A 12,115-nucleotide genomic window follows, 5' to 3' on the forward strand; every position below is an offset into this window, starting at 1 on the left:
TCATGTTTTTCTACCTGAGTAGCATCCAGAGATATTCTTGTCTCAGCTGTCATGAGACAAAGTGTACACTAGCAGCAGAAGGAATGACTGGTGTGAGGAGTAACATCACCAAACTGAGGAAAGGGAGTGGAGTGCACTGTCCTCAAAATACTGACACTGGCCGTTTGCATGGTGAAAACCTGTTTTCCTACTATTCTCGTCATCTCTTTCCTAAAAATTCTCAGCCATGCTCTCTCAAGAATTATATGCAATAACTGGAGACAAAACCTGCATATCAGCATGTTTTTACACAGATGTCACATCAAACATCTGTACAGTGAAATGAATGCCCAGTGCTATCACTCCGCATCACAGCGGTCTCCTTTGCGGCTCCTGTAGCATACACATGATGTCATCAAGTTGTGGTAATAACCACAATTTGTACCACTGGTTAACAAAACACTGGCACAACTCCAAGCAGAGCTTTCTACCCTAACATATGACCAAAAGCCACTAACACTGCAGAGTAAATTCATACCTATCGCCACAGATATGGCAGTATGATAATGCTATATGCTATAACAATACGCTATATATTGCGGTGCCAGCCACAATTTCTCAACTCCCAGCTACAGCCCTCATGTGCCAGGGCTGTAGAAACTGCTACAGAGGCAGGCTTCTGCATACGCAGTCCTCCTCCCTGCCCTTTTTATGGCAAACTCTGAACATTAGCTACCAGGGTCAGTCTCACCAGTATTCAGTTCCTATAAACACCAAAGGACTTTCAGAATCTAAAATGCTTTTGTGGATCTGGGCATAATTCCCACCAGAAGCGTTTATTTAATTCTTGGTGCTAAGAGTTTGAACCTGCATGGTACCTTTGATTGAAGCAGGTCACCCTGGCTTACAAACCAGTAAACAAAATGTCCTGTTTCTCTGGTGTGGTGAGAGCCCCCTCTAGCACCGGCAGTAGGAGGCAGGCTGAGGATGCAGGGATGAGAAGAGCCTGAGGGAAACCAGAGCAGGGTTGGATGCAGGCCAAACAGCTAAGAGAAGTCAACAAAAGAAGGTGCATATACAGCTTCGGAGAAGGAGACTATGCTGGAGAAAAAGCAAACAGGTAAAAGCAGTTAACAAAAAGACCTACTACAGTGCAGATATACAGGGCAAGAAAAGACCACCCTTCCTCCTCTTTTAGAGATCAGAGAGGTACCACACAGACATCCAATCGATATTTAAATATGAACTTCCCTACTAAAAACACAGACAGAAGAGGAAGGCATATATTAAATACCATCTTCAGTGACTTGAACACAAGGAGGAAGAAGATGACCTGAATGGGAAGCACTGGCATTATTAAGCAGAAAGGCACGCGGAGCGAGTGCTGCAGTCTGTCACCAGCTCCTGCTGAGTGGTGACACTGTACAGCACCCTCACCTCCATGGCCATGCAACAGGGGCTTCTCGCCCAAGCTGGCTCCCCAGCCCTGCCCACACCAGACTCTTTGCTAATCCCTGGCAAGGCCACCCCTTGCTCGCTCTCTGCTCTTTTGCTTGATAAATCCAAGCTGAACTTCTAAGCACCTACCCAAAGGCAGCTATTTCCAACAGCCCTGATAACCGATTCAAGTACACAAGATAGAGCCTCTCACATGTTGACAAGCGTTAAACTTGCACCTTGTGAGAAGTGAGGAAAGCCGTTTCACATGCTCGGGTGTTGCTCTGAAATGAGTGCTTTGGAGGTATAAATACAAACAATCTAAAAGGGACCGGTCTGAGAGTTCCCCAGGTGCAAAGGGTGACAGTTACCTGCAGCGGGGTGTCTTTCCACATCATTTGCTGGGGCTCGGAAAGACTCTGCACTAGAGGGTATTTCTTGCTAATTCCTGAGAGAATTTTTCAATGAAAAGCTGTTTCAATGGAAAATGTAATTTTACAGAAAAGGCAATTTCTTATGGGAAGGTTTCATTGAAGTTTGTTTCTGAAAAAGATGGAGTCTTCACTGAAACCAAAGAGCACTGGCAAATTCTGGACTGACATACAGAGCAGCATTCAGATCCTTCCCTGCCATGAATAGACACACACCTATTAGCTCACAACTGTGAAGGTAAAACAGTATTACTTGCTTATCCAATGAACCTCACTGTCTTAAGCCCCCTGTGCTAATGTTTTTTTATGTCCTATTCTCTTATTATCAACAATGCAAGACATACTTCCCTACAAGGCAAACAAGCTTTCATTCCCAAAAGGACGACCCTGTTCAGAACTACCCAAAGCACTATAAAAAGCCCCCCAAAATCCCAAAGTCACAGGGCAGGGCAACAAAAAAGGCAAAAATCTTCATTAGGAAGATGTTTCTCTCCATGGTCATGTACCTTCCATCACCTGAAGGTTCACATCTAGGTTCATTACAAGGGCACTTGTGCCTGCAAAAGTTGATTGGTTCCCATCTCTGCACCTCTTTTCTTCAATGTAGCAACTACTTTTCATCTACCATCACTGGCAGTTTTTTTTCAGCTTCAAGAGTGTAATTTTCCTCCTCCAAAAAGCCTCACACTAGCTAGTGCATCATCTACTTCACATTAATCATCACAGCTGGTAATGGATTGTAATACCCATGCACACACTCAACTCATTTCTTTATATATATGTACAATAATAATATGTATTTTTGCCTATGTTTTATATATATGCACACAAACACACTATAATAATAGCTTCGATTACAAAAAATCATCTAAGTATCTGTTCACTGTTAAAAAAATGTCATGTTTGTTCCTGGTTTTAACAGGAAAATTTCACCTGCACACTTCTCCTGGAGTGTTCTCTGATCAGTTAATCTGTACATTATCTACCAGAAGAGATTAGGTATGTAAATTCAGTACATACTTCAGCTTCCCTATCTTTAAATGTTGTGATTTTATAGCGCCTTTCCAAAAGTGAGCATGTTTACTCTGTAAGCACCATACATTGATTGTTCACCTTTTCCTCCAACGCAAATTAAAATCTGGTATGTACACATAGAACTTATCATGGGTACAGTTTTATTACTGAAAAAAAACTCAGTGTGGATATTTGAAGTCACCATACCACTCAGCTGATTTCCAACTGTAATACCACTAGCTTAGCTTGAAGCAGTTCAGAGGCACTCAGCAACACACATCTATTTCAGTCCAGTGAAGATGGACATAAGGTTAACCCTTAATCACAGCCACTGCTCTTCTCTCTGCTTTCATCGATAAGGAACAGATTCACTATGATAATCCCAGCCCACTAGCTACCACCTTTACGTTGTGGGGACAAACCCCAAGAAAAGAGGGCGAGAGGATTTTTGGTTTGGCCCTGCCATTAGACCTAGGCACAGCTGTAGCTCCTACCGCGTCTCTGCTGAAGTCCTGCCTGGGAGAGTGCCTAAAGCAAGCTGAGCAGCCGCACCAGTTAGGCTCGCTCTGGAGCGGCTGCCTTCCAAGCTGGAGGTTGAGACAGACCTTCTCAGTGAACACTGCTAGTCCACAAGGTTGCAACAACTTTCTGCTACTTCAGACATGCACCAGGATTTCCTTCAGAGAAAATGCAGAGTGAATGTGGTCCATGTGCAAAATAACAAAAACTGGGGTAAAAAATACAATGATTTGTTAGCTGACATTTCTGCCATGAGTATTAGGCCATTACTACAGAAAACTGCTGCATGGATTTTATAAGGGCAAATGCCTACTTTAGGAAGATGTTACTGTACTAGAATGACTCATCTCGATATGGTTTATTTTATGCTAGAAGCATTGCAAGTAGCACAAGCCCTCAATCGCATCTCCCTGTGCTTCAGGGAATGAAAGAGCACGTAGAGTATACAAGCTCGTAGATCCTTCAGTTCACTAGCTGCGCAACATCTGGGCTAAGCCTTCCAGGTCCTAAACCCCAGAACAATACAGAGGCCTTTTCTTTAATCTTTGCACGCTCACAGTTACTTTCTCTTAACCGCAGGGAACCAGTATTCTACCCTTGATTTGTTTTTCACTATATTAATTCTATTACATTGGCTCTCTTTGGCTTGAAAGTAATACTCATACTACCCATGATGCTACCTGTTTGCCAGAATATTGTCTCAGCAGGCACTCTCAATTCATGAGTCAGAATCCAAAATAATAATAAGGTATAATGCTTTAAGCAAGTGGTTCAGGAGCATAAAGCAAACAAACACTTGGGGAATTTTATCTACTTCGTGTCTGAGCCTTTGGAGTTTACAGCCTCTAGCTTTTCTGTATGACTATGAGATCTAGATTACTCTTAGGGTTTGGTGGTTTGGTTTGGGGGTATTTTTTAATTAATGAAAGCTGAGATTCTTGCATATTCCCACAATTCTAGAATTTAAGTCTATTAAAAACATTCTCAAGTACTGAGAGACTGTAAAAATCACAAAAGCTGCAAACAGCATTATCACCAAGTAGTTAAGAGAACATTAAGGAACCTAGAAATTACTTCTTCATCCCAGCCTTTCAAAGTGGATAGCTAAAGACCTAGTTCCTCTCTTCTGTTATTAACATGATTCTTACAATACAAATCCTAACACAGATGTTTGTGTAACAGGTAGATCTCTGGCCTTCTGCTGTCAATAAAACTGCTTTTGCTAAATAACATTCTTGGAAGAAAACAGTGAGTCTTTACTGAAACACGTGGAGTTCAGCATCTCAGAAGCACCCTTGAATCCCCTAGACATTTATCTGCGTTCTCTAGTGAACTTTCAAATCTGGCTTTTATAGATAAAATATTTCTTCTACAGCAACCACTACCCAACAAGTTAGCCTTCTTAGCCATGCTACTATAAAGTTGTCTTCTTTAGACCGCATTTATACTTTGCTGAAAGACATTATACCAGCACAAGACAGATTCATGATTGAGAACAGTTCCCAAGAATTCACGCTTTGCCTTACAAATGCCTGGTTTACAGAAACATCCAGTTGGATCCTAAAACACATGCCTAAAGGAACCAACACACTCATGTGCACTTGGCATGGCAGCTTATAAGCAGCAGTGAGAGAAAACACACAACACAAATTAACACATGCATACTAAAAAGGCAGGAATTTCTAAACTGACCCAAAGCAGCACAGTTTTGAAAGAATTCAAATACATAGTTTTGAAGGATTCAAATACATGGGGTTTCCTCTCAACATGGTGTACCGCATTATTTAATTTCAATTCTACACAGTTGTGGTTCCTCTCCCTCTGAAATAAACGGACGCTAAAACAAGTTGCTAGTAGGTGAGGCAACATGTAGACAGATTACACTTCCCAGTCCTAGACTGATACCACCTCGTTGTCAGGCGAGGAAAAAAGCCTCATCTGAAGCAATACAGGATCTTGCCCGTTCTCCTGGGGATACCACATCATACCATACATACGTCTGCATTGACGTACACTCTATTTTATGTTATAATCTGTGTATTTTGTGAGCTGGCCACAACGCCTTATGTAACAGATCCCTGTTTAATATGGAAGAGTGTGTTCATCGCCACGACAATCCCAGCAGTTTCCCTTGCCCCGACTAATTCCGCCCCACGGGGCTCCTGAGCAGCTACCGCTGGAAAGAAACGCCACTTGGACAACTGCCACTAACCCTTCTTATTTTGGGTGTCAAGCTCTGACCACGGTAACGGGGGCCTCTGTGCTGTGAGAGAACCATTTTGTGAGGGATGTCACCGGCTTCCCAGCAAGGCTGTTGCAGACTGGGGTGGGGGGGGGGAGGATCATTCCTCAACGAACAACGCCAGCCCGTCCCGGCTTCTTTTGGGCAATACAGATACTGTCACACACACACACCCCCACACCCCCCGATGCTTTGACCACCTCGGCACCTGCACCGCTGCGATGTTAATCCATCCCAAACGCGTCCACGCAGACCGGCTGGCCGGGGTACGTGCGATACAGATGGCAGCCGAGCAACTTCTGCTGCTGTTTTGTCAAACACGCACCGAGTATTGTGTAATTAGCAGCTTTCACTGCTACGCTGATGAACGTAACGGGAGCAGGAGCCGGGAGGCGCCTGCCCGCGGCTACGGGAGCACAAACGCGGGTGACCGACGGCAAGCTCTGCCGGGACCCCCAAATACTGCTGCTCCCCCCCAAATTATATAATGGAGGAGCATTTCGGGTGGCTCCGAGCGGCACACGCCGCCTCCGGGAACAAAGCCTGGGGGGTGCGGGGGTTTGTTTGCGGGACCCCCCCACCCCCGGCCCCCGCGGGACCCCCGCCCCAGCGGCGGCACTCACCGCCTCCGAGTCTTCAAATCCATGCAGGTACAAATTGTCGTACATGGAGGTCCGCTTGACGCCGGGCGCCTCTCTCCGTGCGGAACCGGCGCTGCGAGGCGCCGCGGGGGAGGAGAAGGGGGGGGGGGGGGCGAGCGGCGGCGGAGGCCTGTGCGGCGGCGGGGCCGAGCCTGCCCTCTCAGCGCTGCGGACGCCCCAGCCGCGCGGCGCCGCCTCCCGCGCCCACCGCCGCCGCAGGTGCCCCTGCCGGCGCCGCGCCGCCCCGCAGTTCCCCCCCGCCTGCCTGCCTGCCTTCCCGCCCGCCGCGGCCCGCTCCCCGCGACGCCGCGCCCCATTGGCTGCGAAGCGCTGCCGCCGAGCCACTATTGGCTGCGACGCGCTACCGCCGGGCCACCATTGGTTGAGACGCGCCGCTACCGCCGCCAGGCGGGGCGCTCCCGAGCACCGCTGCCCTCTGCCGCCGCTTCGGCAATCGCCTCTCGGCGCTCGGCCGCGGCCCTGGTAAACTGAGGGTAGCGGCTGCCTGCCTGGGACCGGGGCCACCACCTGCCAGGTTGTCCGAGGAGGAGGCGAGGGGAGGCAAATAACGGGGGCATTTCTTCCTGCCTTTCTTTTCCGCAGCCTCACTTCTTCAAGATCTCAGAGAACAGCGGGTTTCTGAGGACAAACACGCATACCCCAAGGTCTGGAAACAAACCAATCAACCCCCAAACACTAAGAATTAAAAGAACATAAGTTTGGGCCTTATTTACAACTAAATAAGAAACAAATTTCTAAAATGGGGCCTACTGGAGCTCTAGTACTGAAGTTTCTGGTTCCACCTCACACTGTTTCTGTGGCGTATCAGCCACACACGCCGTACCTCACAGTACACCAGCAAGACAGGCAAACCTCATTCCACCGGTGAAGAAACCACATCCAAAGCTAACTGTCTAACAGAGTCAGTCACGCAGTGAGGAAACCACAAAGCCAGCTCTTCACGTGCACGTCTCTTGACTTCCCAGCTCATATGCTTAAGCACTGAGTGTTTCTCCTTCCCAGAACATCAGAACTTGCAGTGGGCAAGTGTAACCTGAGAGAATAGCTCTACGTGATAAAATATTAAATAAATAATAAAAAAGAATTACAGGGAAATAATTTACAATTTACTTTCTATCCTTATTAAAACAATTATTTAAAATCTCATCTTCCATGCAATCTGATCCAAAATCTCTGTGTTCACAAACACTTCCTAGCTGTCTTTTCCATTTGCTTCATCTACTATTCCTTCCAAAAGCTTAATTTAGTTCTGCAAAGTTACCGCTAATCACTTGGGAAGTGTCCAACAGACATCTGAAGCAAAGCCAAAGGTATTGTTCTCCCCATATTCACACTCTCTTTAAAAAATTCATCAAAGATTCCCCAAAGTAATGGTAAATCTTATTCCCAATTTACTACTTCTTCCATGCCCTCCATGTGTTCTTAGCTTCTGTTCATATAACCTCCTGGTTTGCAAGAGTTTATATATCCATATATATATAGGAAGCATAGTCCCCCTGACAGCACAGAGAAGAATCTCATGGTTAAAGTTCAGGTCTGTTGAAGTGTTTTACAGGAGGATCAAGTCCTCAGTCTATGAGATCTTCCAAGGAACAGCAACTTCATCTCTAGCACTGCGCAGCGAGCACATTGCCAATGTTAACCCAACGAACAAAACCCAAGTAGTTAATTAATATTCATCTCCAACGGCTTTTCAGTGGTCTGTTTCAGATAAGACAGCACTTCTCTCAAACTGCTCTGGTGCAACAGTTGTTCAGATGACAGAAACCACTTCTGTGACCGACGTTCGCTGGCTCCTTCCTGGCCATCTCGACCAAGTGTGGAACAGCCCCAGAGACCTAGGGGCTCCTCCTCCTCCTGGGGGTTATCCCTCCAGTTACATCGGGGCTGGAGAACACAGCCAGCATGTTTTGGGGCACTTCATGGTGGTTTGAGCAAGGCTGTTCAGATGGAAGAGGATTTCAGCTTCTAAGATTGTCTTTAAAATTCTCATTCAACTCCCTATACAGGAGTTAATGGATCAATTTTTAGGGCCTGTGAGTGAGAGTGGGTCCCTTTTCCCCAGCTTGAAGACCTGTGATGTTACAAATTTAAATAATAAATACATTGTTGGTAGGAGACTATTAAAATTTAAAACAAGAAGGAATTTCTAAATGCAACATCAGAATCATTTGTCAGCTCAAAATGAAAAAAGGCCATGAAATCACAAGAAGAAAAAAGAATTGTGTCTGAACTTCACATCAATTTGTAATGAAATAATTTAATTCAGAAGTCAGGGGAATCACTATTTGATTTCCAGTACTTAAATTTCACACTGTCCTTTTAAGACACAGAGGTTATTAAAAATATATATTTAATGACTCAACTTCAAAGGCTCCTAAAAGATGCTATAAAAATACACACAGCTCATTAAATAGGGATTGTACTTGAAAAAAGATCTAAACATAAGGGACAGTCACCAACCTACTTCAAGGATTTAGCTTAGGTGCCTGAAATCCTGATCTTAAGATGTTTAGTTAGGGCAGGGGCTCTGAATCACCCCTGAGGAGCCTCCAGTTACTTCTTCCCCGTGTGCTTGAAGGGCTGCAGGCAGGTCTGGCAGTGCCACCCCCCAACACCTCCCCAGGGCCACCGGCACAGGCAATTTATCCAAAAACCACGCAACGCAAACCACCGGAGGTAGCACGCCGAAGCGCAAGAAGACGACGTCCGGCTCTTTGGAAGTTGTCTGAAAAGTAATCAGTCTCTCAAAATATACTGAAGGAACAGGAGGCTGGATGGCGCTCAGGAACAGGGAGCAAGGGAGGTTTGCAAAGGGGAGGACATCAGGCTAAGGAAAATAACTCAAAATGGAGTTCAGTGACAAGCCATCCTTATTCCACTGTGATACGTAATGCAGGTATCTCTATACATGACGGCTAGAGCATGGGGCATTATTCAGTAAAAGCATGTTATGTTTTTACGGTGAGGGACGCCGTGTTACGCTGGATAGACGGGTGGTCATCTCTGTTGGTTTCCAGAAAGTCAAATGTCTTTGGTTTCAACTTGTAGGATAGCTGAGCACAGGTAAAATGGAAAGAGTGCAATGGGAGAGACAGTTAAAAGCTTCATCTTTTTTAGGTGAGCTTCCCAAAGAGTGGTTCAAACAAACAACAAAAAAAAAAATCCACTACAATAATAGAGGAGGGTCACACATTAACTGAAGGTTTTGAGAGATCAAAATCATCCCTAGCCTGTTTCCAAAAGAGAATACAGATGTTCTGATATTATTAGGCAGGGAATTCCACTGCATCGGGCCACAGAGAGACTCTGGTCCCTATCGTAAAGCTTTAGTCTACGCTTGGCTAACACGAAAGCAACTAGCACCCAAAAACCCACCAGTCCGTGTGTGTGCCCATGTAGAGCTGTGAGAGACCCAGTGAAACATGTAATGTGTAAATGAGCTGAAATTAGTCCTTTTAAGGTCTAACCCTTTAAAATACTTTTTTTTTTTAAATGGTGTCAGTTGCTGCATTATAAATTTTGTTTGTATCATTCATTTATGATACTAATTGTAGATGACTGGTAAATAGGCATTTTAAAGCACTCCGGTCTCTACTTTTAATGGGCTTTAATCATGATGCGTGGCAATTTGTATAAGCATACGGGATATTCCTCACTGAGGATTGTCATCCTCTGATGATGTCAGCAGGACCACTGTGAAGTAGGTTTCACATGGAGGTAGTGCAATATCATATGCAAGGAGCGCATGTTGTCCTTTGTCTCAGCCCACAACTCCGCATGTTCCCAAAGGCACAGGAGATTTTGAAGGAGATGTAAACAAAAGACCAGTTTAAAAAAAATCCAGTTTCGATAGGACCTACCCAATGTGTCTCTCAAAAACCAGGCTGTCCCATCGCTGAAGATGTGTAACGTGAGTTCATGCGGCTTAACGACAAAGGTATCATTCAGAATCACCTTAAGGGCTGTGAATTGTTAGTGCTGGGTAATTAGAAGCCTCCTCTTCCTTCCCAGGACGTTTTACAGGCTCCATAAGAAATCTGACATTAAAAGGACAGGCTCGCCAGAAAAGTGTGCTGGACTTGGAGCAGAATGGGAAACGGTTAGCAGGTAAAGTCCAGTCAGTCTTGTTCCCTTCCCACACCCAGCAGCAGCCAAAGTGAAAGTGATCCCATGAAGAGAAACGCAATTACTCCATTCCCCGTTAATGGCAACCCTTGCTTTGCAAACAGGGCCATTCAGGGAACCCAGGAGTGCCTGGGCACGTACCCAAAGGGCTTCGGATCACCTGTGCGCTGAGCATCTCCTCACAGGCAAATACATATTGTAGCATACTTACAACTGGCTGAAAGTCTTTGGTCTCAGACCTGTTACATGGAGGAAACTGGTTTTCTGTGCTCCTGTTTTAATCTTGGGGTTGGAGAATGACCCCGCAAGAACGTACCTTAAGATAGTGCTACCTATAGCTGCTGTTTCAGTGTTGCTACCTGGCATTTTGAGTCTCCTAACACTTCTAACGACTGATAGATAAGTCACTGGGGATATAACACAGATAAACACATTTTCTTCTGGCCTCAAATAAATGCAATACATAGAAATTCTGCATAAAACAAGAGCTAATAACAGTGATTAACTATTCCCGCCCTCAAACACTACCTACGAAAAACTCTTCTTGAGCAGAAATGGGAACCATGCAAGGAAACCCAAGGAATTATCCCAAATAAAGAATTCCTCCTGAAGTTAGGAGACACATAAGAGACTGGACTCATTGCTAATTAAGCTGTTCCTGACATTTTGAGCCAGCATTACCATTAAAGCCAATGCTTTACTGCACCCTGTTAGGCTGGGGCAGGGGGAGGAAGAGAAGGAATTGCATACCATAAGATCCCAAAAATCTCTGAAATGCTTGGCTTCCTCCAAATACTCTGATCCCACTAGAGGTTATTCATATTTTTTTATTTTATTAGAACCAACCCTTTCTGAAGTACAAAGGAAGTCTCTTTGAGACATGCATCCATATATTCCTGAATATCAAATATTTAATAATTTCTGAGCTATCCAAATGTGGGAATATTGTTTTTCCCAGGGCATGAATTTTGTACAGAACCATAGGAAATTTTATTTAAAGCCCAATCTAACGATTACACAATCAAATGACAGCACTTGCATGGTTCTTTTAGAAGATGTAGCAATGAACTATTTGCATAAACACACTAAAGTGCTATTTGAATAAATGCACAGTAACTAGACTGCCAAGTCAAGGAAATGCCTCAGCACTGCAGTGCGCAAAGCCAGAATGTAAGTCAGCAAGTTCTCTCTTTTTCATACTTTAACAAATTTCACTTTCACCTGGGATTTTGCTGTTACTAACGCACAGCGATCGTGCAGCGGGACTGCTGGCCTCAATGCCTCTTTTTCCTGCTACTGCGGAGAAGGATCAACAGGAATATTAACCCTGAAGCAACAAAACCCATACACCAGCTCGGTGAAGAAGGTGGGAAGTTCTTTATGGCCTCTTCCTGCTCTGACAGCAAGGTTACGATCCTGGATGCTCAGCACCAGTAATGAGACAGTATCCCCGCAGTGGGTGAGAGCATATTAACAAAAAGCATTCGTCGTTACCTTAATAGCACATGTGGATACAAACCCACTCCTTCTAGCAGTTTTAAACACACAGAAGAGTCCAAAACGCACAGTCTTCATCAGCACACTTCATATGAAACTGTTGTGGTTTAACCCTGGCCGGCAGCTGAGCCCCACGCAGCCGCTTGCTCGCTCCTCCCCACTTGGGATGGAGGAGAGAATCGGAAGAGTAAAAGTGGGAGAACTCA

General features: G+C 45.1%; 1 protein-coding gene across 9 annotated transcripts in view; it reads right to left on the reverse strand.

The window, feature by feature from the left end:
* The window catches only part of CACNB4 (calcium voltage-gated channel auxiliary subunit beta 4), a 111,378-nt gene that overhangs the window by 63,528 nt on the left and 35,735 nt on the right, over window positions 1-12,115 (reverse strand). For 2 of the 9 annotated variants that reach the window (XM_075757357.1, XM_075757361.1), the window contains exon 1: window positions 6,246-6,541. The exons of the other annotated variants lie outside the window; for them this stretch is intronic. In XM_075757357.1, coding sequence (XP_075613472.1) covers window positions 6,246-6,290 — 45 coding nt within the window. In that variant the 5' untranslated portion in view covers window positions 6,291-6,541. Of the gene's footprint in view, window positions 1-6,245; window positions 6,542-12,115 lie in introns of those variants that run through there. 9 annotated transcript variants of the gene reach the window in all.

This window comes from Balearica regulorum, chromosome 6, assembly GCF_011004875.1.
Source record: "Balearica regulorum gibbericeps isolate bBalReg1 chromosome 6, bBalReg1.pri, whole genome shotgun sequence".
In the NCBI taxonomy this organism is placed as follows: domain Eukaryota; kingdom Metazoa; phylum Chordata; class Aves; order Gruiformes; family Gruidae; genus Balearica; species Balearica regulorum.